The sequence below is a fragment of the Styela clava genome, chromosome 3 (assembly GCF_964204865.1).
Source record: "Styela clava chromosome 3, kaStyClav1.hap1.2, whole genome shotgun sequence".
Taxonomy (NCBI): Eukaryota; Metazoa; Chordata; class Ascidiacea; order Stolidobranchia; family Styelidae; genus Styela; species Styela clava.
This window is the reverse complement of record NC_135252.1, coordinates 10,114,900-10,141,632: the sequence shown is the minus strand read 5'-3', so window position 1 is coordinate 10,141,632 and position 26,733 is coordinate 10,114,900. Positions and strand designations below refer to the sequence as shown.

Sequence of the window (26,733 nt, the reverse complement as noted above, 5' to 3'; positions counted from 1 at the left end):
CATGGATCATAAAAAGTGCTACATAGGCAACCTCAACTCAAGACACCGGCACTTACCACACTGTCTGTTCACAAATCCGGATCCCACCATCCCAAAAGACGCTAAGATATTAAATTACCGCTTAAATACATCACATGATCAACAGCACAACACAAATCTGATTTGTTCACTCCGATACCAACTTCTGATACAAATACTAAATGTTGGGCTTTTACTCAGTAAAAAAGTTGTTTTAATCCATGTGCACATATTTTATTTTCTCAATCGCATTATGTCGATCCCATAATTAAAGAGCTCATAAATCAGTAATATATACAGAAATTACAAAGTGAAAAGCAGACTAAGGTATGTTTTATTGTTACACTATATATTTTTCATATAGATAAGAAGTCAGGCAGAGAAAAGTGAATAACCTCTAAATGTAATTCACACAAGAAAACAGCAACTAAATTATTGTCACCAATTTCAGTAAATGTGAACAGTTATTATTGGGGAAACTTGCACTTCAAAATTCAGCCATTTGGCATTAAAGTATACTGATAACTAATTACATGCAAGACCAACTTTTGCTCACACTCAGGTGTGCTGTATACAAGGTAATATTGCAAATGATATGTTATAATATTCATATTATATGTACAATTAGCTAGGTATAGGCAATTAGCAACCTTCTGATAAATCATTGATAGTCAGGGAAAACGGTTCTACAAGGTAAGCAATTTGCATAAGAACACATAGTAACTATTTGTACCAATTGTATTCAATTATCTACCAGAATATAAGAGTAGGAAATATTACTGAAGTGTCACCAAAATTGAAGTTTATTATAATCAATATCAAGCTCCAGTACCGTCTAACAGACAGTTAGTTGGTTGTATGGTATGGTATACACCATAATTAGCAAATTAATGTAATTGCTGTTGGAGCAATTTCAGAGCAGAAGAGAGAAGTCAGGCGGCAAACATAGTCAATGGATTCCTATTTCAGGAGCGTGGGACTGCTCCACGCGAAGCAATCAAATATACACTTAAATAAATGATTCTCCCATTGAAATACTCGACTTATATACAAATTATTATAATTATCTCTTGAAGAAATTTCAATATGGTGGTTGGTGTGGGTATGGACCAGGCTGAGGAGGATAACCAGGCTGTGGTGGGTACCCTTGATACTGTCCGGGTTGAGGATAGGGTGGCATGCCACCTGGTGCGTATCCCATGCCTTGCGGTGGTTGAGGATAACCTGGTCCTGGTGGAGGCTGGTAATACCCAGGCGCGGTAGGGGGTGCCCCGCCATAGGGTGCATAACCGTGTTGAGGATATCCAGCATAACCTGGCATAGGGGGAGGATATCTGAAAAATAAGAGAGTTATTAAATTCGGTAAGACTACACAATAATGGTAACAAACTAACAGTTTGAACTTGACTGACTTTGGTCATCCCGAAACTTAGTTGTTCTATCGCTATTGACGGGTTATTATGATCTTTTGTTATATGTAACTATCTACAAAATTCTTTTTTTTCCAATTGCATAAAATCTAAAAAAGCTATCAGAAATTTCTTAATTTGTTGCAATATTATAATTTAAAATATATAAGAGCACAAATTTTGCAACCACCCAGGATATTGAAAAATACCTGTGTGTAATTACCAATATGAGTCAATTTACAAGGCTAAGTAAAAATACTACCTAGACCTTGATTCCAATTATTTCTTTTGCATATTACCTGAAACACTGAACTTACCCATATCCTTGAGGAGGAGGCTGATATGATGGAGCACCAGGAACTTGGCTCTGAGACTGGGTTACACTGGCAGCAGAAGGTGTTGGAGCATAAGGTGCAGCAGCAGCTGCATTAGGAGGGACAGGTGCCGGCGCCTTTCTGTAAAACGTGATTTTAGAGAATCTTCAGCAATATCTTAATTTCAAAATCCATGATTCTTTCCTAGCTTCCATTAAAAAATGTATGTGTGCGGACATGTCATTCAATTACGCACTGCACACCTCCACAATAACCAACTTTAATATAGATTCCCATATTTATCCCAAGTAGAGGAATGGTAATTATACAGCTTGAATATACCAACAGTGGACCAGTTATTTGTACGAATGCTTGGACTTGATGGTGGGGGAAGTCTGACTGACCAACGGTGAACATACAAACCACCCTACAACAAGCAGGAGCTCTGCAATTGTTTGGCCACAGAATCATCCTCAACAGGATTACAACCTGTGTTCTCGATGGCTTACTAGAGGTACGATGCCAGATAGTATAAACATGTTCCTAACGCTTAGCATGACACACCAACCAACAAAGTTGACAAAACAACATCTATCATACGTGTCATGTTTGTTTTCACAGTTGTGAATACCATTTCTGCGCATTGTAATGAAGACCTCACATTTTTTGCCTGTTGCACTCGACCATTTAAGGAACCCCAGGATCCGAAAATTCAAAATAATCAAACATTTTAGACTTATTGAAACCATGACCAAACAGTAATCTCAAATTTTATTCTCCCATATCTTCTTCCTGGATAATAATTCAGATCCCTGAGAGCATGATTCCTAATCCCTGAGAGAAATTAAACTAAAATCCTACTGACCTCGGGGCTGCCACGGGGGGTCTCGGAGATGATGCAGCAGCTGAAGTGGTTGGTGGAGGGGGCCTGGGTGGCACTTTTTTGACCTCGTCATGATATGATGGCGGCGGTGCGGACTCCCCTGGACCCTGAGTAACAATACTCTGCTGCATATCCCTAATGAACAACAAGAATCAGAATTAATAAACCAGACAAGAACAAGCATTTTGCATGAAAATTGTTTATTAGTGCATATTATCTATGACAAATAACAGAATTATTATATGACCATACCTATAGCAAAAAACTTTTCAGAACATAAATGTAAAGCTGGGATTTAAATGTGAAGACATTAATTAGCATCAAATTATACAAAGAGCAGGGATATGTATCTTGGAATATACAATCAGGGTATTAAAGTAACAAATATTAAAGTAATGGAAGCAAAATTAGGGATTGTTCCACCAGAGTATACCTCATTGTGCAAAACTTATAGGATACATAAATATGATATATCTATCATGGATTTGATGTACGATAAATGAAATTCAGAATTAGAAGTTGGAATGTAAATATTCATAAACACTCATCAATAATGAAAATAATGAAAACATTTTTGATAATTATGTAAAAATAGCTTGAAGAATTAGGTAAATGATTCGTCTTATAATATGTACTGCTTAAACATATATGTTAATCTCAAACAGCAGTTTAGTCAAGTAACAGTGAGTGATATACCCACCCAACATATAAATGATGAGTACCGGTATATAAAGATTAATTATTAAAACTGGATAAGTATTCTACAAACACACATCATTATCTTTATTCTTTACTACAGAAATATTCATATCAGAATTCAGACGATATCACCACTTACTATTAAAATATTTCCATTTCATCATAAAGTGCATAAATTACTTTCAAAGGCCCAATTTGTACAATAAATCAAGTGCTAGAAAATAGGAAATTATATATAAAACTGCTTTCCACGTTAAGGCAAAGGTTAAGGATTAGTTGCACAATACACAAGCCTGGGTATATCTGAGTAATACCTGAAATAATTGCCTTTTTTTTTTAAATATTAAATTGCTATATAGGATTATGATAAAGTAACATTTGAATTCATAAATCTATTGGGTTCCTTTAATACAAACTGCATAAATTATAAAATTAGTACAAAACATAGATGACTATATAAACGACAAAGATGGATATCATCTGTTAAATGCTTCTCATCGCCATCTCACATCCACCTAAAGCATAACAATGTGGGTGAGTCTCAATTCAGACTATATGGAGTAAATTGGCTGTAATCTAATTAGATGTGAAACTATAGAGAACAAAACTATATGCAGGGATGGTTGAAATCGAACAACTGACTATTACGAAATAATATTCCTGAATATAGAATATATTTTAATTGAATCATTTTCAACAGAGAAATTTGAATAAATCGTTGCAAATAAATTTGATAATACAGAATCAGAAGTCTATTTTCTGTCCGACTATCATATGCCAAATGCTTAGAATAAAAAATTTTAATAAATGAAACTTTTGTAAATTATTTCTAAAATTAAGAATTTAATACATCGAATGTTATCAATTTCAAATGTGTTAGAATATTTAATTTGTTCTACGAATCCCTGACTACTGGCATTAGCAATATGAGAACTTCATACTTTTTTAAGTGTTAGGAATGTTGAAAAGCTATCGAAAAGCAAATTCAGTTTTCCCCAGATATAATGGCAATAAAATCTTAATTAATTTAATTAGATATATGGACTAGTTTAAATATTATATATTCGGTCTTACCAATAACACAATAGAATATTTATTTTCCATTCAGAATTATATTTTTACAGCAGTTCCTTCAAATATAAGTTGTACACATATGTTAATCTACGATTTATTGTCAGTAAAAGCAAATGGTATGTTATTGATGAATTTATAATCTATATTCTTACTTCATTATTTCTTCCTTTTCAGTTTTTCTTGCGAAAACAAGATCACTGCATTTATTTTGGAGTTTAATCAGAAGTTGAGTCAAATCTCCATAAAATTTCTTCCCTTCCTAAGTTTCAAAATAAAAAATCAATATTTTTATGAATAAAGCTGCCTCTATATTTTCAGCTTTGCGAAATAGTTGAAAGAACGTGGCAAAACACACATTGACATAAACATGAACAAGTAGGGATTTAAAATGGGAACCCTCAAACTCAGTGGTTCTCAAACGATGGGGTGCGACCCACAAGGGGGCGTGGAGAATTTTGAAGGGGCATGAAACTAATTAAAAAGAAGAATATTTGTTCGAGCCGCCTTATTTTTGGGATATTTACATTTCTTTATTTTGGATTTTTACGTCCCATCTGCGTATTTTCAACATGTTTTTTTATTAAAACATTCTTTCACCTTACTACCTGTTATTTGTAGCTTATTGTTAGCTAGTTATTTTCGAGGTGGGCTGCGAGACTTGACAAATTCGAAAAAGGGGGCCCGGTTTAAAAAGTCTGAAAACCACTGCTCTAACTATTCGGTCTATTCTAAATATTCATTTTGTCAAGTGAGAAGCATTCCAATACCAATACAATACGTACTTGTAAGTTAGCAATCAGTTCCATGTATCCATCGTGAGCTGCAGCAATTTTTTTCAAAACTTCATCCCGATTATTTCCACCTGCACCTTGAGATTTTAGCGTGGTAAACTGCTCACTTGCTCTCTGAAATATAAATTTGAAGGGTTTACCATAATCAGTGAACTACCTCTGTACCAGAGCATCATATCAATTTCTATTTCATTTGTTGTGCCAGGTATGCCCGATTAAATGGTTAGCAATCCCCATACTATCCTGTATTAGGAACTAAACATAAATAAACCTCCACTTCAGAGACAAATCTTACATAAATTTATATTGAATAGGATGGTAATAACATTGAAAATCAGTTAAAACAATGACCTACATGGAATTATGAATATATTTGTTTGCCATATTCTATCGCCTCACATATGTCTATGATAGCAATTCAATCAATTTTGGTGAGCAAGTTACAAGTTAAGACTAAGTACAGCCAATCATATTACCTGGATATTAGCTAGCACTGACTCCTGTCTGTGAACAGATTCTGTAACTTGCTGTATGAGAGGTTGATAAACACGATCAAGTTCTTCAATAGATATGGATTCTTCATTCAAAACCCCTTCTGATGCCAATGCCTAAAATAATGTAAGGTGATGAAACTATGGTAATTAGAAGTACGAGTCCCGAGTCATTGAGGGTGTTCATAAATGTGCTTTGTGCAACTAACAGTAGGCATATTAAAAAAATACTTAACACTGATTAAAATAAAACCAACTGGGTCAAGATATATTAAAACAGACTCTATAACAACTTCATGAATTTTTTCGTTTTAGGAGAAGACTTGTGGCTTGCCTTCAGTCCATTTTGCATGGAGAAAAAAAAATTAATTTTTGAGATGCGTCATAACTATACAACTTCCAACAGCATTATGAAAAACTTGCTTACCTCCGTGAATTTATCGGTCATATCAGATTTAGCTCCACCAATTTCATTTTCGATAACTTCTCTTTCCGCTTTCAGTGTTTCAGCTTGCTCACACAATTGACGAAGTTCGGTTACAACCTTAAATGTTAAATAAATTTTGATATTATTAAAAGAAGTATATATATATATATATATATGTATTAAAGAGGATGGATAAAGAGAAAAAAAAATAAAAACATAAGATAGAATTCAACTAGATCAGGGAATCTTAACCTTTTTATTGCTGAGAAGCGAGAAGTTTTTCTGTAGCTGCATACTGCTTAACTTTGACAACTAATTTTGTGTTACGGAAAAAAGTGACAAGCCATCTTGCTAGCTCACTTAGGAGTATGCAAATTATGCAGTTATGTGCATAATACTGAGTATCAAATGAAAAAAATGGTCAAACTCACATAACTACATTTCTCTCTGAGGCTATTTTTGTGAAAATAAAATATCTTTTTGCTTTTGCTAACAAGTCACACCGCTTTGAAAGCTTACCTGTACCACAGTTTGGAAACCACTGATTTAGACTAAGAAAAGGCATCGAGATATGCCATGGCAGCACAAAGAAAAAATGGATGTATCATAGTATAGTAAATGCATTAACACATAGTTTGAACATATATAGAGCAAGTAACATATCAATGAATTGGATTCTTTTCTCAATAATGCATTTAAGAAATGAAACAGACTTCAGTGGAATTGCGTGAGCAAACACTTAAGTCAAATTTACTTATAGAAACCCAAACAAAACAAAGACACCATCACATGAGACTATGAATAATTTATTAAGCACTGAAAGTCACTGATAAGTTAAATATTTATATTAGTGAGATATCAGTATATATTTCGAGGTACTCCGTGGAATGTAAACCAAGATGGCAAACACAGGAACGTAATAGGTGCACCAGGTTAGGGTTTGGCCATAATTTCAGGTACAAATACTACTACACTTGGCTAGTCCCCGAACTTGTAATAGAACTGAAATAAGGAAAATTGGAATAAAATTATGGCCTAACCCTAACCTGGTACTGTGGTACATATACTACGTTCTGGTTTCCGTCATCTTGATTCACATACTACGTGAGCGCCCATTTCGATTAACGAAGCAAATTGAACTCTACTGAAGACACATCTGTCTTATTCTGATAAGGTGTAAGATATCAAATTTATTTGACAAAAATGAATAACCAGAAATGGAATGCAAAATAGCTTCAAATAACTATATATATTGTGGGACATACCGGATTATTTTTGAGTGCTGCTATTTTGCTCGCCGATGGTATTGCTGTTTTTAGTTGGTCTGCAGGCATGCACAACATTTCTATTCCCTCACGTTGAGTATCGAACTTTTCTCTGACTATTTTATCCGCCTGCTGTGCGTTGTCAATAATGGTTTTATACTTTTGAATTTCTGGAAAGAGAAAATTATTAATGATATAGGTTTCACCTGTAAAATGATGAAACATAGAAAAATACGACATATATATGACAAGTAATAAGAGTGGGATAACATAATTATACCAAGAAATTTCAGGATCACATATTTCTTATGCCATTACTATTATCCACACAAAATTGGAAGTGCAATTTAGACCAAATACTGTAATAGGCAATGGCATGCTACCTTAAATTTCAAGTCAAATATTTAGTTGATTATATCATAAGATCTCATTTGAGTTTTAGACTCTTTTGAGTGAATCGCACCATCCCATATAAGTAGCAGAAATCTCGTTTTTATACGAACCTCAGCATTTTTTCAATTAACCATTTATTTCCAGATTTAACTACCCGTAATAAAAATAATATCCCTTTATCCCTCTTGGTTTCATGAAACTAATAAATTTCCCCAGAAAATACTAGGTTTTCAAAATATGATGAACACCATATCTCAGTTGAGCCAACTTTTTGAATATATAACAACGGTGGGCAAACCGGGGCTCGTCGGAGTTTTTATGTGGCTCTTCTCCACAATGGCTGGCAATTATTATATATTATCCAAGTTTAAAAAAAAAAACTAAGAGTAACTGTAGCGTAACATTTTTTTTCAATTTATTAAGCGGTTGAAGAATATATACTTTGCAATATTGTTATTATACGTTTGTGTAAAGTTCTTTTCAGTTCACGGCAATCTTATATTATTAATTTCAAAAATTATGCAGCTAGCAGCTCTCACATATTTCTGACTTGCTGTATGTGGCTCATATACTAAATAATTTTGCCCACCCCCGATATATAATATAACCAGAGATAATCAAATATCAATAAGAAACCAATAACCAACAAATCTAAGGTTTTTATACGAAATATCATACATATCTGAAATTATATCATGTTCTGTAGTATTCGATGAGTTTGAATTCAAGAAAACAGGAAAGCTGGGAAAACTCGATTGGTTCTCTATATTTTTAAAAGTCCTCAAATATTAAATGAAGGACTTTTTAGTCACACTATAATAAGACTTCATTCGCTTATTCAAATGATAACATTTTGAAAAACGTTTTCCATATTATTTACAAAATATAGAATTTAGAACTATGAATAATTTAGAATAGATTCTTTTCAAACATCCCTTTGAAGACTTCAAACCAGAAAGAAGAATTATGAATAAAGCTGTTTTAAAACAATGAGAAAAACTCCAAATGATTTCAAAACATCTCTAACTTTTTATTAAAACACTTTTGCAAATATAGCTTCAAACTTCGATTAAAAAAACCACTCCTCAAAAAGCAGCTTTCTCGTTTGATATTACTTAGTTTAATTTTCAAATTTAATTTTTACCCTTTTGTTCTAAAACCGAATATATGCAATACCAACCTTGTCTCAATGGCACTGTAAGCTCAGATGATTTAGTTCTGCTCCATTTCGCTCCGAATTTGGCTCTCAACTCATCATCAGTTGTTTGTTCTTCGTTCAACATCCTGCTAACCTGAATAAACTCATAATAAATACACTGCAGTACTGGATTTTTGCTAAGTAACAACAAAAGGTATTGATCAAGTGCATTATGAGAATTAACAATATAAAGAATAGGATTAATACCTACAGACTGGATTAAGTTCTTTACTGTTTTAATTTCCTAAGCTGCAGATATAAAGTCATATTACAGTTATTTTCTATAGTGGATTATACAATATATACCTCTGTAAGAATTTGCTCATTTCGTTGTAAACTCTCAGGTAATTCTCTCATAAGATCGTCAATTGCTTGTATACCTCCTTTCCCAAGTACAGCCTGAAATGATAATAATGATAAGTTCTCCAACGAGTTAACAGCCCAAGTTTAGATCCAGGGTAGGCTGTGTTACACTCATATTGAAACAGTTACATTTTGTTTTAATTTAACTACAGGTACGCATTGAAAATGCATGTGACTTGCTCACATAGATAATTGATAAAACTTATACTTGATGCAGATTACATATATTCATGCACCGAGCATACATAAATGAATACAGTGATACTATAAATACAGACAGAATCATTGAAGTGATAACAAATATGAAATACAAAATGGTTGCACAGTACTCACATTCCCAAAAATGGAAATTACAAAATTAGCTTTAAACTATTCTCTAGTTATGAGTGATCCAGTATTCTAATAAGCAGGACTTGGACTCATCAGATGACAAGCACTTATTATTACCTGTGATTTCTCAAGAATAGATGGAGGGAGTTGATCACCCCCAGAAGCATCTTCTAATGCGGCAGGAAGATTCAACGAGGACATGACTCTGGATAACAATAACGAAACATTAAATAAACAGAACAGACAAACAGAAAGAATAGTCATCATCAGATTCATACATAGAATTTGATTTCCATATTTATCCCAGGGAAAGAAAAGACGATAAAATGGCCCAATAATATGATAAATTAGGCCTCTTGTCCGGTCATCAATACCACTCTACAATGGCGATGAGTACACTCAGTTCCGCAATGCTCCAGGACTTTATATCTTCCACTAGATTTGAACTGTAAACTTGCAAAGATAATCAGAGATGTGATGGCGACTCAGCACGATGCAACAACAGCCGATAACTTGATTATAAAATTCCCAACAATATGACCGAAAACTTAGGATCATAGCAATATAATAATTACTGCTTACATAATGAAGGTTTCAATAAACAATGTAAGATATAGAAAAACTTATGTGTTGAATATTGTTGAAAAAATATGACTTGAATGAATTAGGTTTAATGCATATATGCTACTTTTGCCATTTCTTCAAAACATATCCCAGATTCTCAATGCAGTATATTTGGTATTTAATATATAGGCCTACGACTATTCTTGAAGAGCTTATGCTTTTGTGTTCTATCATAATTTGTTAATATAAATTTATAAAAAAAATGAATACAATTGTTACCCATTAATTAGAGTGGTTTGCTCTCTCAATCTAGCAACTTCTCTTTCAACAATTTCTTTTCTTCTGTTTTCGTAAGACTGTATAGCATTATGCACAGTGAGTGGAACCATACCGGTGAATGCATCTGGAAATTGTAAAATAATGAATTGGAAAATTTATCCATACATACATAGTTTGTGCCAGCAGATTGAAATATTAATATAAAATGTTTAATCAAATTTTTTTTTTTTGACGTCATTGTTGTTCTATAAATTACCCATTTATCATAGCTATACATATAGTCTATGCAGAATGATGAATGCAAATTATATTCATGAATCACACAAGTTACTAGTTACCAGAATGAAAATATTTAGATTACTCAACAAGTAGGTGTCAATAATTTGTGTTTTCGAAATGGAGACCTCTAATGAAGTAATTTGTTGAACAATCATAAAATCTAAATTAGACTTTGTTATAATGGTAATGTAAAGTTGGGCAACACTTGCTCGAACAATGTCGTTAACCCCTGAATCAATTTTTTTCCCATAAAAAGTTGATATGGTCTGGCGGAGAAAAGGCTGCCGTGACAGAAAGAACAAGAATGAAAAATAAAAGTACGACAACTTTATCCCTGTGTTTCATCATGTTATAGGAAATAATTAGAAAGTTTGACAACCAGTTTGTAAGTCATATAGATTGTCAAACGTAGTCATGAATATACGACACAGCAAAATAAATGACATTTAAATTTATTAGTTAATGAACATGGTTGATATTACATATGAAAGCACAAAACAGATAAAGTAATATGAGCAAAAACAATAAGGTAAATATTGAAACAATAATAGTGCCAGTACCTGTAAATTTAGCACTAAGCACTTCATTTCCTTTAAATAATTTCGGTTTAGCAATCACAGCCTTTCCAATAGGTTCTAATGCTGATTCCCTTGGTATTGTATCGTGATAAATGAAATTGTTCTCTTTTTCTGTACCCTGAAATAATTATAACAAAAATACTTCAATAGTCTTGTGCACAGAACTGCTATCTACAATCAAAAACATGTTTGTACCGTACGTGGGATGTAGGATTCATGTGTATAATTTAGATGTTGCAGACTGGATCAAAACATGGCGACGTGATAGGATAGATATCTGAGGATCAAACCTTTAATCACTAAAAGTAACAAAAAGGATTCCAATTCTTCCAAAAAACTTTCATTAAGTGATTCAATTATCTATCATGACAGGGGTGGGCAATTTCTGGGCAGGGGTGGGCCAGTTACACATAATAGAGTCGGTTGGTGGGCCGGAGGTTTGAAACTATGAAAATTGAAATCATGACAAACTATGAATACAAACATTTTATTTACAAAATCTTGTCCAACAGCTAGGCTAACATTCATATAATAATAGGAAGCACAATGTAACAATCGAGGTCATTATGACATCATTCTTATCGATATTTTCAACAAAAATCCATATCCATAAAAACTATAGTCGTCATTTCAGCAGACACAAGTGGACGGGATGATCCGGTCTAGCTGGCTGTAATTTGCCCACCCCTGTATTATGATATCACAAATGTACGTGATAGTTTTATAAAAATATAAGTTTACAGCACTTTAAATCTACCAGCAGAGAAATTTATTTGTTATTCCATAAAACATTATGCAATATAGTATGGCCAAGAAATAGCAGTAGAATCCAAGTGTGCTTGGACTACATAACCAAAAGACTAACCCTAGATAACACAGTGTTTTGCATATGACTTCTACATTCTGAAAGAATGACAGAAAAGTCCCTGAGATACTTGAATGATGAGTGACGTTCCTGACGTTAACTTAATGAATAATGTTTATATAAGGTACTTCCATTGTATTAAAATCAACGTAATAATGAGGAAATGATGCATTGAACAATGTCTGTAATACCTGAAGTTGAGATGTAACCTTAGCTTGAAAATCTTTTGCTGAAAATCCAGGTAGAAGTTCTGAACCTTTACCAAGAGCTTTAAGCATTGGCTCAACAATCTGAAAAAAGAGGAAACAAAAATTTGAGGATTAAGAAACAGCATTTTCCAAAAAAGCCATATTAAACAAAATGAAGAGGAGTTTGTTGTACACAAAGTGTGCCTAAGGTCGTTTTGGTAACTTGCTATTGTTATGAAAAAATTGCTTCAATTTTCAAATCAATTTTCAGTACTCAGATAGAAGTTTCTAGAAAAGCTTTTTTTTACTGCTTTCATATTTTAACTGTGTCCCATAGCGCAGGATATACCATCTCATATTTTTTATAATTCACAGGTACATCTCCATTTGACATTCAATACAACTTTTAAAATTTGGATGGCATCGCAGTGTTCATTTGAACTTTGTGCCTAAATATTTAGGCATTACTTTCTTCTATATTGAAACCTAGGTTTCATGTGAGCGATGTAATACTATAAGCGTTGTTTATTGATCTCGCCAAGGAATTTGAGAATTTAATAACATTGAATATTCCATAATTAGGACTGCTGATCACCAGTAGACAGATAAAATAGGAACAACACTTGTTGAGCCATTTCCTTATAGTGTTTATATGTATATATATTAGGTATTTTAGTGAGTATCTATTTAAAACCAACCCAAACAAATATATAACTTTTCATATTCAAATAGTAAATTTCCTCAAACCAAATACAAGACTTCTTAATTCATCCACACATTGATAATTTTAGTTATTTAAATTATTAAAAACCACTTTATGTATTAATCATTACATTCTTAAAAATCTGAATTGAATTTGTTAGGTTTAAACAAAAAGTTGTAAAAATAGGAACTTCATTCCCACTATATTGACACACATCTTTAGAAAAGCAATGGGAAATGTGTACTTTGGGTATAACAAGATGTACTTAGCAAACATTGTTAAAATATTGAAGCATTGTGAAAAAAAGAATTCATAAATCCAGGCATGGAAATATTCAAAATAGCTCTAAACTTATTCCTGTCGATTTCAAATGTGTCTAGTAATACCACACGACACAATCTGTTTTGAGAATCAGCAGGCATGACGTTAAAACAGTCCAAAGTACTGTGTATGCGAATATCTATAGATCATGGCAAAACATACCTTCAATCTTGCTATTTCCTCTCCATATTTCTTGTTGCCATGAGCGACACCAGCTTGATGAAATTGAGCAAAACACTGTCACAATGACAATAAAATGGGGTGTTAATACGAAACAATGTAAGAAGTTCAAATCCCAAAAGTTGAAAATATTCAACAATTTACGCATGTACCATAGTCCACAAATTCAAGTATAATTTCAAAACAGTTTGAGCATAAAAAACACAAACGTTTCCTCACCAAAAATTTGTCATGCCTCAATGAAAGGGAAGAAAGGATATCTTTGGGTAAAATATTGTTAGTTTCTGTGACAGCCTTGCTCGCTTCTGAATACAATGTTGCAGCCTGGTTAGCAACTTTTGCTAATATATCCGGCTTCATTTTATCTAAAATAAACAAGAGCAAGATGGTAAAACTTTATGTTATTTAATAGGCATATACAAAAGCCAGTGAGGCAACCTCTCATAAGAAGTATATTTTTGATAAAAAAAAAGGGATTAAAGAGAAAAAAAAGCTAAAATACAGCCCATTATGGCAATATATATATTGTTCACTGTATAGGTTTACTGATATAGCTGAATTGCTTAATTGTTTGGGAATTATGGCATGAATCAATTATATATCCAAAGTATAAAATGTATTATTTTGACATTGTTACTGATAAATATGGTCCTGTGGTTAGATGTGTGTAAATGTTAAGTATGATTGAAAAAACCAAAATGGGAAGTAAGTAGGCAACAATAAAAAAAGTCGAACATAATCTATAAAGGCTATCTAGAACTGCAGTGAAGTTTTTTCTCAGGTCAAATACTATAAATTAGCATATTAGCATCTTTGAATTTTTTATTCTAATAACATATGTTGTGTATCATGGCATTGAAAAATTAATCAAGTAGACTTTTAATGTTGTCCCACCTGAGCTTGCCTTTTCATAAAAACACTCTTGAGCTTGTGCTACCATTATGGATTTGAATGCTCCAAGTACTTCGACTGATATATCTTGAGTTGGGTTTTGATTAACAGCCGACATGACATGCTCTTTTATATACTGAAACATTCCAGCTGACTCCTGCAAGTAGCGTAATGATTTGAAGAGAAATGGTACAAGAACAATATTTCTAGTTCAGATTCCAAAAAAATCGTTAATAAACTTTTTTAAGAAAATTTCCTCAAAGCAAGGTCACAAGCACTCGCTCAGAACTATTAAAGATGATTAATCTCAAGCGAAGTTACGGGGACCACTGAAGTACAAAGAGCTATTTACCTCATATAGAATTGTAGAATTGCATGTTAATAGAGGCCGATTGACAAGAGACTTGAATACAGTCCATGTCAATATGGTCAGAAAACAGCGTTCCAGAAGTGTGTGTACCAATATGGAGGTAAATAATTTTGTTTGCCTACTTTACAACAAGTTGTGTAAAGGGACTGAAAACTATGGCCAGAGGGTTGGGAGTCTATTCACTTGGCTAACACAGACAGTGCACGAACTCGTGATCGAACTAAAATAAGGAAAATCAGAATAAAATTATGGCCTAACCCTAACCTGGTACACACACTATGGGAGTACCCAGAAAACATTTCAGTTAGTAATTTCACTTGACTAAATTTCTTAAAAAGAACTTTTAGGCACAAATTTTTTGTCATGTAGGTATAATGAACGCCACACAACATCTCATCGAAATTACAAAGGAACTACAAAATGACAAAATTTATAATAAAGAAATTAACTGACCGCAAAATGCAAAGCTGCTGATTTCAAACCATCATCTGTACTCAAATTGGAATCGCTTGCAATTTGACCCTTTAAAGCAGCAATATTGAAGATAACGCATAGTCTTTCATATTCACCAGAAGGCAAAGCTGTAAATATGAGACACATGAAATTATAGAAACATACCTCAACATATAAAGAAAAATTTATAAACAAATTTGAATAAAATTTAGGGCATCACAAAGTCAATCGCCACATATAGACAACAATGGAAGGTGGAAGATAATACGGAAGGTGGATGATGTGCTATCCACAAATTTAATATTTTTTCAAACTAGTGAATTGTCGGTCAGTTGTTCAACTTTTTAGGAAATAATGACTGGAAAAGTCTAATACACTCTTCCGCACAGCCAAATACTATATCACGATTGAGTATGTGATGTGAATATGTTTTAGCTTCTAAATTTTGTCTGATCACTCATGGCTGAACATTATATCGTACATCAAGTTAAACAAAGGTAGAGTTAAAGCAAACAAGATAAAGCATAGTGTTTACAAAAAGCAATGATTAAATGAAGGCTTTACCTTTGCCTTATTAATAAAGAGCATAGCCTGTATACACAGAAATTAAATTTCTACATTTGGTTGGCAAGTTCATACAGGTTTCAGAATAGACAATATTGTTTTTACAGTGTTTAATTTCATTATTTTAATATTCGATCTCATACAAAACTATTACAATTTTACATTCCAACAGTTGGTATTAATACGCTTTGAGGCATTGTATTATTAAAAGCTTCGTTCAAAAATTTTACTAGGGAATTCCAATGGATTTTTTGCACAGGCAACGTTCAACCAATTATTCAAATTGCTTTGTTTCAATTGTGAAATAAAACAAACAATCATTTTTCTGAAAGCTTTTCTTTATCATAATGGAAAAACAGTAGATGTAAATCTTAAAACAATTCTGATTATTTGATATATTACATATCATACTATATGGCCCTAAAGTAGTTTTCCTATTTCATCATACTACATGGTTATTAATAAAGAGGCGATAATTAATACTGAATAAAATTTTCGGTGAAGAAGTGAATATATGAATATTATCTTTTAGCACCTTTTAAGAAACTACCGGTGGTTGAATTTTTGTTCCCCATTTATATAAAAAAAAAATGAAAAAGTTCATATCCCATAAGTTTCCTACTACTTCATGGACCGATGTAGATTTCAAAATTGAAATATATTCTAGGGGAGAGTTAAAGAATATAAGTTTATATATATCAGAAAAAGATGCTTGACCTTTACACACTAGTGACGTACGAAATTATGGTTATCTCGGTTATAACAATTGATCATTGTTTGTCATTTATCAAGCTAAATCATACAAAATATGCCAGCAAAAATTACAAAAACATGGAAAAGTTTTGCTATATCTACATTTAATAATGTAAGATTTCAAACTCTTCATAATGGAGACGGTACTCCCGCAAATGTAAGTGCTCTCGAACATTGATGAGGTTCTCAAAGCAAAATCCCTCAAAATTTGGAAATGCTCATTGCTCACATGATAGCAAAATGCCGTTTTAGATTATATTTGCCATAACTGCTGAATGATTGATTATCATATTTTACCAGATGTAAGGTTCAGGAGAGTAATTACTAATTTTTCTGAATATTAGAAGAATTTTTTGTAATACTGTTCAGGCTGGCTGCAAAACATCACCAGAACGAATTATATTCCAAGGCCATAACATTAATATTTAGGTAGGCTATCATGTTTAGTTATGACTTATCGATTTTAATCTTATCTCGGACCAGAAGCCCATTGATTTTGGGCGAAATATGCCGTATAATTAGCGAGTTATTAATTAATTAGTGATGGGACACAAGGTGTCACTATGGAGTAGGAGCGCTGTTTTGGGGATCCCCTAACTTTCAATCGATAAGTCTTCGGTCTCTGACCGATATTCTCGTTATTACTGTTGGAATATATTCGCAACCAAATAGATAGAAAGCCAGTGAACAATTTGGACTACCCAATCACTCTCAATTCAACTTCGCTAGTTGCTTCAGCTAGCCGTGACACTAGTCAATTCAGTGACATTAGTGATGTAACAAGATGTCGAAAAGATTTTCTGTTATTTTTATGACAAAACAACACCAAATGCGATTTTTTGATTACCCTTCAGCAAAGGCGACACGGGCCACAGATAATACCACCTGGGTTTGGACCACCCTGGTATACCCCCTCTCATCAACCAGGTGAATAATTGTATGATCATACAATATGGTAATCCAAAACGAAAATTTGTTCTGATAAATACCTATAAAATTATAGATGTCATTTCACGCAATTTGTATCTAGCTTATATGGGGGTTTCCCCAAGATGAATACAACTGAATCGATATGCATTTATCACGGAGACCATGCAACAATATATTATTGTAATATTCTATCAACATGCAGCAATGCAAACTCGTCACATGCAGTCAGTCGTACATTTGTTCCAAGGTATTGATCAACATAACGTCACAGACAGTACATTTAACAAGTGTACAAAAACATGAAAATTGATTTTATGACTTACCGAGTTTAGCCGATCCACTAAAAAGAGATCCTTTATCAAGTGCATCTTTCCATGCAAATAATACATTCACACCTCCGCTTTCTCGAAATGGCACTTTACGATTAAGTGCAGAAAATTGATCATAATACCTGAAATAAGTTTAAGTTTGAAAATATATAGATGGAATTAGGAACTGCCTCCTTCATGTGAAAACCAGTATACTATGGATAATGCATGTTTCATGCATTAAAAAACTCTCTGTTCTAACTATCTTTGTCAAAAGAATTTGGTTTACATCAGGGGTCGGCAACCTACGGCCCGCAGGCCGGATCCGGCCCGCGAAGCAATATAATCCGGCCCGGAACGCTTCACTGAATTATAGTAACAAAACGGCCGTTTTGTCGATTATACTCTTTACGCAAAAGAATTTACGTGTAGACTAAATTATATTATAACGTTACAAGTATATAAGCATGGCTATATCTATTTCAATTTTTATTTTCAAATGTGGTTCAAATATGGTAATCAATAATGTGGATTCAAATATGGTAATCAATATATTTAGAATAATAGTTTGTTGAAGGTATATTCAACATCCATTCAAAGGTTCACACTATTGTAAGAATAGAAATAGGTCATATTCAATAAAAAATACTACTAACTGTAACAAAGTGTTTAATGAGCTAACACTTCTATCCTGTGTTTTCCCAACGGCTGATTTTCTGAGACTATTGAATTCTTTTATTTGCTTTTTCAAGTCATCATCAACCTAAGATAAATATGCGACCATGAGAGAAAGTTAATATAAACACAATCGTATAACAATAATTACGCAATGTGCATTATTAAATTGGTGAGAAATATTGTTTTAATGAGCTACCATCAACTTGAAACTTATTTAGGCCCAGTGTGTGCAACATTTCTGGTTGGAGGCCATATAACTAATTTCAGAAATCTAGCCAGGCCACACAAAAAATTTAGTTTATTCGAACAGGAAGGCAAGAAAAGAGAATGCGGCTACTGCTTAGCCTTGCAGTAATTATTAAGAGACCGGGAAAACGGTGGAAGATTTAAATACATCGACAAGAGCAAAAAACAATTTATCTTCACCCACGTGAGCGGCTTTTCAAAAAAAAATGGCCACACTTAATGACTTAGAAAGCCAGGTTGTGGCGCGCGGGTCGCCTGTCGCATGCCAGTGATTTAGAAGAGAGATTTTAAAACTCTTGGGTCTGATTTTTCAAATGTTCCCATGCAATCAGACGATAATAACAACTACTGAAAATCTGAATTGAAGTATTCTTCAAATTATCAACCAGCATATATCAAAAAATATAAATCAATCGAAAGTCTAACAAGTTTGTTTTCATTATACCAAGGGTATACCTGCCAAACAACAACAAATTTTGTCCCAGAATAAGTTCAAGTCGACCACTAAAGATACCCATTTGTATATCTAAATACATAAAAATCAGACCTTGTCGAATGTATTTCTGGCAAAAGCTTCTATTGGTTTTATCAAATCCACATCACTTGATCGTTTCAAAGGTACCGTTGCAAATCTCCCAGCCTCCAAAGTATATGCCATAATAAAAGTGAACTATTTAGTATCTGTGCAACATATAAACAATTGAATTTTTTATAAAAATAATGCTGAGCTTAGCACGATTATGTATATATCGTATTCAGACAAATTGGATGACCAATCAGCTTTGTTAAAAGCCCAATGCTGCAATGTATAAAGTCAAAAGGACAGCATTAATCAAAGTGTTATTTGAAAATTAAACAAAATTGATAGATTTTTTTTCTCGTCGATTACTAGTGCTGCCTCATTATTTTGGCCAAAATCTTCCCGAAAAAACATTTATATTAAAAGCATTGTAAATAAAGTCAATATTGTAGATTATTATGTAAAAATAGAGGAAACCTTGGTTAATATTTTTGCTATTTATGGCAGAAAAATAATGGGGAGTAAAGGCAAATTAGCCAACATTTGATAACATTCAAATACTTCCTGAATCCCAAAAAAGAACAATAATGAAATAATACATGGTTCAACTATGGTCATGGCATAATGTTCAACGCCTAGTAGTTATGAAATTCAACATGGATTAGAAGGTTGTGGGTTTGGCATTGCAAAAGAAAAAACGGCTGTTTTCTACTTTCAGGAGTCATATAAACCAGTGGTTCTCAAACTTTTTGAAAAATTATGCATAACGGCCCCCGTTCAATTTTTTTGATGACTCGCGGTCCACTAAAGAAATGGAAACAAACAGCAACGTGGTATATCAAGCATTTATATATTGAATGACATTGACACAGTTCAATGAGATGGGTGCTCTTGTTTGGCTCCAACCAGTTCTTCTATCTTGGGATTCTGTTTTGGATAATGCAACTCTCATATCGTAATTCACGTCTATTCTGTTTCAACATTTTGTTTCAATAGCGAGTAACGAAGAAAAAGCTGCCTCACATTCGTAAGTTGTTGCAAAGGGAATGAGCATTTTAGTACTATCTTAGCGACATCAGAATAAGACTGTGGTTTTTCTTTTCCTCCAGAACGGGGGAGGGGGGATTTTAAATTACCCCGAGAACATTTAGAAATCAGATGCACACGCCTTCCATAGACAATACGCTCTGATTTTCTGACTTGCCACGTTTACCAACGTTTGTTATGTAATAATGTCTTCGGTAGAGCTTGTCGTGCTTTGGACAAACACTGTAAAAGCATGAAATCTAAATTTTACTTCAAATCAAAGTGCTTCTGCGTCGAGTTTAAAATTGTGTCGCGGTCCTCCTAAGATCGGTTCGCGGACCCCAGTTTGAGAACCAATGATATAAGCCGTGAAATATTAATTACTTCTGTACTTGGGGTGTAAAAGTAGGACTGATTATGTGATACGCCAAAGTTTCTACTGCCAAAATTAGAGTTCAAAGCTATATCTGTATATTAAAATTTATTTTACTACCAGGAGTCAAAGTGAAAATCTTTCTTAACATAGAGTTAGCACCAAAATTTACAATTTTCTTGTTCCAGAAGTGAATAGAATTACTTTAGACTTTCTTTTCCTTAGTAAACGGCTGCAAGGACCAAAGGACATGGGGTTCAACTGTCAGACTGTCTGAATGTACGGACGGCTACTCCGTTTAAAGATTAAATAGCATATTATTTCTGTGGTCTAGCAAAGTAAACGCCATAATTCAGTAATTGCTCAAATAACATCAAACATGCCGCAATGCCATATCTGGTTAAATAACGCCAAACAAAAATGTGGTATAAAGTTTTGTTTTTTTAAGTCTTCAAGTAATTAAGTTTATTTCTAATTCCAGAATTCAGTCTGGCGCGGTACGAAATTATCGACAGACGCGTTTCTGGCGTTTGGTTAAAATCCAACCTACTCAATTTTTAACTGTTCAACTAAGCCGATACTGGTACCGCAGTACCGGTAGCCTACCGGTATGTCTATACGTCCCATACAAAATACTGAAATAGGATATCTGGATATAACCTAGTCTGCTAGTACAGTAGTAGAGGTAACGTTCCTTACAAGACTGACAAGATGGAAAAACTAAAAAAAATATAAAAATTTGGGCTGTACCGTATTTTACATTTTAAGCAGTTAACTTAAGACGTTTACTTCGCTAGACTCCTGTTTTCAGTCTTTTCGATTGTTTCACTCTTCCGCATGATATTCAGATAGCCTATTGCTGTATCGACCACGGTCAGACAATTACTGAATTATGGTAGGGGTTGAATCTCCTCTGTAACCAATAACAGACAGGCTGACAGGTCGTCGGACAAAACCGTACGACTGTACGTCGAGCAAGCAAAGCCATAACAATAGATCAGGAGGGTGCAAGAGCCATCATTCGTTAACAGAAAACGCTCAGTCACGTGAAATATCTACTGTGAGTCATTGTTATCGTTTATGACGTCACAATTTCAAACTCATGATAGGCACATGCAAGTGATGTCACGTACCTCCCGCCATTTCTATAGGAGTTGTCTGTTGTCGAAGTTTTGACTGACATAGTATTTATCTGTTTACTGGTTTATGGTATTTTCAGCAAAAATATGCTGATAGTTGGCTGCGTGTAGGGTCTGCTGTCTAAGTATATGTTAAGTGAAGAAGCTAGAAATTAGCATTTCGAGGTTGCTTGTATGATTATGCACGATAATAAAATTTCTATAGTCTAATTTGTGACTTGTATTCGGTTTAGCTGGCGACCGATGGATTGCTAGTCCCAGAAGACAGGAGAGAATTTGTGTAGTCTAGTTCTGTACTTTGGCGATTAATGGTCGAAAGACGTTTTAATCGTACGAGGAGCACGGTCTTTCGACATCACCGTCCGTCATAGCTGTGTATAAGAATACCGTATCTAACAAAAAGCTGTCTATTGAACCTTTAATTTACAGAGTGTTATCGTTATCCAGACGCGACGATTTCCACAATTTATCCTGCCTCGTATTTATGTAGACCAGGGGTCGGCAAACTGCGGCCAGCGGGCCAAATGCGGACTGCGAACTATTTTTTGCGGCCCTCAAATCACCTGACTTTTAATGCATAAAACAAAAAATGATCTTAAGTTTATCATTGCCTCCACACGGATTTATGTGGCAACAAGTGCTGCTGTACGGCTCTTGTATTGTAATAAGTAGCGTCAGTTCTATGTCATTTACTTGATGAATTTCGATTTTTATAATTTAAAAATGTCTGGGAAACAAAGGGAAGTTTGCGACGAAGATCAAACATTCCAAAGTGCTTTAAGGAATTTAATGTTAAACGTCATTGCAAATACGAAATTCGATTGGGGCTGCGCCGCTGCTCGTGTTCGAAGGCATATTTTTCTGTGAGCAGCTTTATCCAAAAGGTATTGAAACTAAGAATAAATTTTGTACTCGCTTATCAGATCGTCAATTGGACGACGTACCTCCGGGCAACGAAGTTGATATTTGATTTTAACGCTTTGGCCATGAATCATGACCCATGATACATAAACAACATCATCCTTCACATTGATATTAAGTAAATAAAAACAATGAATTGTTTGATAATATATTTGTGGAAGGCTGTTAACACAGCAATAGAAGGTGCATGTGCGCCATAATTTGAAGTATAATGTGGCGATTGTTCGAAAGCGAAAATAATGCGGCACTTGGGAGATTTGAACCCTAATGGAAGTCGTATTTCCGAATAACTTATTCAAATGACCCACCACGGGACGAAACTAAAAACCACAGTTCTGAATCGTGCGGGCTGGCAGTTTTATATTTTGGGGTTCTCGACCGTTTTTACTAAACAGTCTTCTTGTACGCTGTTCCATATATTTCTTCTTTTTGCATGCAGTGAGAAAAATCTATCTAAAATTAGGATGGACAAAGTTGATGTGGATTCTTATGACATGTTCAACGACTATTTGGGATTGTCCAACGTGGTCGGAAAAAATGAAGGTTCATTTTTTCTAATGAAGTCTTTATTCGATAAACGTGACTTTTTGTTGGAAAAAGTCCCTTTTGTTTACGGCGTCGAAGATAGCGGAAAAAGAAGTGATTCTACCAGCTTCAACTATTCTTTACCAACGTCGCCCGAGACTAGACAGACGGGGCTTCTGAGGCACAACGATATCGCATTATCCGACGTAGAGAGACTGTTCGGACGTGGAGTTACATTGCAAAAGAGGGAACCAATCAGTATGCCATCATTTCCAAAGCCGTTCCCTGCATGTGATACTGACATATTGAATCGCAACAAAAGTTCTTTCGTAACTCCTTTAGTTGAGCGCTCAGAGCATAAATCTCCACAGATGAATGCAAACTCTAACGATGCCGCCATTCATGCAGCATTGGATGCCATTCTCTACAAATATAACCTTACACATGGCAAACCGCCAAATTTCGAAAATCAACCATTTATCAAGCCACAGGCAGGAATGAGAGAAAACAAATCGAACGATTGGATGGATATCGCCTCGCTCACAGCTGCACTTGCAAAGGTTGCAGCATCTTATGATGAGAAAGTGAAAAAGTTTGAGAATGTGGAACAACAGCCAAAAAATTCTGATCTTAATAGACACCAAATGAAAAACATGCTGCCAAGCAATGTAAGTCAACCAACACGATATGTGGGCTGTTCGTTTTGCAAGAACAACAAGGAAGTGAAAGAATGGTATTTGTCTCATCAACTGAAGGACCCAATTGGACGGGTTACATGCCCTGTACTCCGAAGTTACGTGTGTCCTTTGTGTGACGCAACGGCCAACAACGCACACACCATTGGCCACTGCCCTTTGAACCCAGACCGACGAAATAGCCTGCCACTCGCTATTCGCTCCAAAGCGAATGCAACCGGGAAGAAGAAGTTGGCTTAAACGTGCATTTTTAATGAAGAAAATCAGCTCAAGTCCTGTCCTGGCATTTCAACTACTAATTAAGAATCGAAAAACTTTGTCACAAATCACGTGTACATCTTTGGCGAGTGCCAAGAATTAGAATTTTTAGTTTTTGATGAAGTTTTCTTTGTAATGTCCAATGCATTGTGTCGTTTCAATTTGATGAATTCATTTTTGCTTTTTCTTATTTACATGACAGTGCCATCAAATTATACTGTTTAAAAATTTGCAGAATGCTTAAAAGTTTTTTTTGTCTTGGTGAAGTTTATAACTGTTCATTCATTTTCATGTGAATGTTTTATCTTTGTGTTTCGATTTAAATTGAGGGAACTTAAATCATTCAAATCAATGGTGTTTAAACAATTAACATGCTGAAAAACAATACAAAACTAGAATGTAATAATAGTTATGCCATCGATTTCTATACTGGAGTGTAGAATTTTATCCGAAACAAGCTTAGATTGACAGTATGCCAAAGCGTAGCAATATCGGCCTATATCACGTCTCCATCAAATAATTTCAATTGCGTGAATTCGTGTCCTTCTGCTGCTGCCATGTCTCCAATTTTTTACACATCGAAATAGAAATCGAAGGTAGCAGAATGACCCGTATGGGGAAATTCTTATATAAAATGTACCCAACTTATCAACTCTTTCAAAAATTGTTGCAGTACGATATCGACAATCACCCCGTATACCAATTTATTTAACATAGATTCACTGCAAAATTGCGCTCTGCTGCTTGTATAAAACCTTTTATATGTTATAATGTAGTTATTGAGTTGAAGTGTGTTTTTGTCTGTTATTGTTGCTTTTGTTATTTTTATTTATATCATGAGATTTTAATTGACTGAACACGAATGTAAAATACCCAATGTCAGATCATGAACGGACAGTGCGTTTTACGTTTATTTTACTGTTGCGTTATGTTGTGTTTTGACAAATTTTGTTACGTGAATTTTTTTTTGGAAAATTGTTATTGCTATAAAAATATTCCTGGAAATAATGAATTGTTATTGTTACAAAAATATTTCTGGAAATAATGAATTGTTATTGTTACAAAAATATTTCTGGAAATAATGAATTGGCTAAGTTTTATTATAGTTCAACTATTTTTGCCGTTTTTTCTAAATTTGTTGATGTTAATTTTCAAATTTCGTTTGTTCATTGTTTTAAGGTTATATTCTATTAAGTTGGATTTAAATATTCCATGAATTACTCTTAATATTCTGCCTTTTCATCAACACAATTGAGGAAATGAAATTTGCAGATGGTAAGATCCGTACAATAAGTTTCTATCGTCGATAAATTCTGTTGGACAAACAGTATTTTGTTATGCAATCCGTTTTCAGACACTTTTAGGCAATAGATTGTTTCTATTACATAAGGGAATGTTAATTCAGCACACTGTATTTCCAGAGAAATTGGGAAACAAGTCACTAGACCAGTTGTTCTCAAACTTTTTAAGCCGCGCCCCCCTTTGAAAAATTTTACAAACTTCGCGCCCCCCCCCCCCCCCTCATTTTGCTTTGAAAAAATGCTTTTGTGATGGACAAGTTGTTATATATTAAGATGGCGCTATAACTGAATGTTGGTCTCATAGCGTCATTGCTCAGATTGTTTAGGCATAAAACGCTTCGGAGTACAATTCCGCCATTCACTGTCGTATGTATAAAGCCAAATAGGTTGGTCATCATACATTCTCGTTTTTCCGCTCAGTTTGCAATACTTGGCAAAGTCGAACTAATTATTAAGTAAAACTAAACAAGCAATAAATCTATGCTTTAATGTATTTTCGGCTTAAACGTTTACATAAGACACGTAAAATTTCAATCAAATGTTGTCGCTAAGGCGTTTGCAATTGCATTTTGTTTAAATCTCCCTTGTTTACGTCAGCGTGGCGTGTTGTTTAAGCCCTAAAAATCTTGATTTCGGTGTTTATTCTTCCTAAATCCAAAATTTCCCTCGACATATTCTTGTGCCGCGAAGACGATTATAATTACTTTTTTTGTTCTCGAATGGAACCATGACACACCTCTGAGGAAAACGAGTTAGTTTTCATTATAATCATCAGTGACGAGATGCTAAAGATAGAATAAAGAAGTGAATCCGTAACTAAAAATTTCTTTATTGTAGTCCGCATTATAAAATACTAAAAATAAAACGGAAAACGCCATAAGTTTTGTTTTGGGGGGGACCGCGACAGATTAAAAACACTTTCTTAGACATTGAAAATCTCATAAATTCCTTGCGCGTGCGGCACACCAGTAGTGTTCTAAAACTACAGACTTGATACAAATTTTACTCCGTGGGATCTCAGACTTAGGAATATCTGTAACGGTGATATCTTGAAATTAATCGGCATTGCGATAGAGCGGAGTAAGAGTTGCAGGGACAGCTCATATTGGTGAAATTGGCAAGAATACAAATCAAAACAAAATGTAATCGACATTTTTATGGTTGCGGATT

The 26,733-nt window shown here is 34.1% G+C and overlaps 2 protein-coding genes across 3 annotated transcripts; one reads left to right on the top strand and one right to left on the bottom strand.

Annotated features, from left to right (window-relative positions):
• Positions 1–209: 209 nt before the first annotated feature.
• Positions 210–19,508, bottom strand: LOC120342159 (programmed cell death 6-interacting protein-like). Of its 2 annotated transcripts, XM_039410872.2 has the most exons (21): positions 19,353–19,508; positions 18,538–18,644; positions 17,897–18,024; positions 15,327–15,454; positions 14,507–14,660; positions 13,832–13,977; positions 13,595–13,669; positions 12,412–12,510; positions 11,338–11,473; positions 10,499–10,622; positions 9,773–9,860; positions 9,269–9,361; positions 8,945–9,056; positions 7,372–7,541; positions 6,107–6,223; positions 5,665–5,796; positions 5,180–5,302; positions 4,550–4,656; positions 2,607–2,759; positions 1,745–1,882; positions 210–1,352 (listed from the first exon to the last, which is right to left on the bottom strand). In XM_039410872.2, the coding sequence occupies exons 1-21, from the start codon at positions 19,461–19,463 to the stop codon at positions 1,100–1,102; spliced, it is 2,694 nt and encodes an 897-aa protein (XP_039266806.2). In that variant the 5' UTR covers positions 19,464–19,508; the 3' UTR covers positions 210–1,099. The 2 variants fall into 2 exon arrangements, with proteins under 2 accessions (XP_039266806.2, XP_039266807.2); XM_039410873.2 differs by lacking the exons at positions 210–1,352; positions 1,745–1,882; positions 2,607–2,759 and adding an exon at positions 2,821–3,838.
• Positions 19,509–23,187: 3,679 nt separating this feature from the next.
• On the top strand, positions 23,188–25,441 carry LOC120342317 (uncharacterized). Its single transcript, XM_039411098.2, has one exon. It carries the CDS (start codon positions 23,249–23,251, stop codon positions 24,242–24,244), a length of 996 nt encoding a protein of 331 aa, XP_039267032.2. The 5' UTR covers positions 23,188–23,248; the 3' UTR covers positions 24,245–25,441.
• Positions 25,442–26,733: the final 1,292 nt, after the last annotated feature.

What these genes read in the sequence shown, in the direction of transcription:
- LOC120342159 (XM_039410872.2), bottom strand. Translation starts at nt 19,463, where the DNA reads ATGGCATATACTTTGGAGGCTGGGAGATTTGCAACGGTACCTTTGAAA. An exon ending in CAAACCACTCTAATTAATGG is followed by an intron (nt 9,861 to 10,498) that starts GTAACAATTGTA and finishes ATTGTTATCCAG; the next exon opens with AGTCATGTCCTCGTTGAATC. An exon ending in CCTCCTCCTCAAGGATATGG is followed by an intron (nt 1,353 to 1,744) that starts GTAAGTTCAGTG and finishes CTTATTTTTCAG; the next exon opens with ATATCCTCCCCCTATGCCAG.
- LOC120342317 (XM_039411098.2), top strand. Translation starts at nt 23,249, where the DNA reads ATGGACAAAGTTGATGTGGATTCTTATGACATGTTCAACGACTATTTG.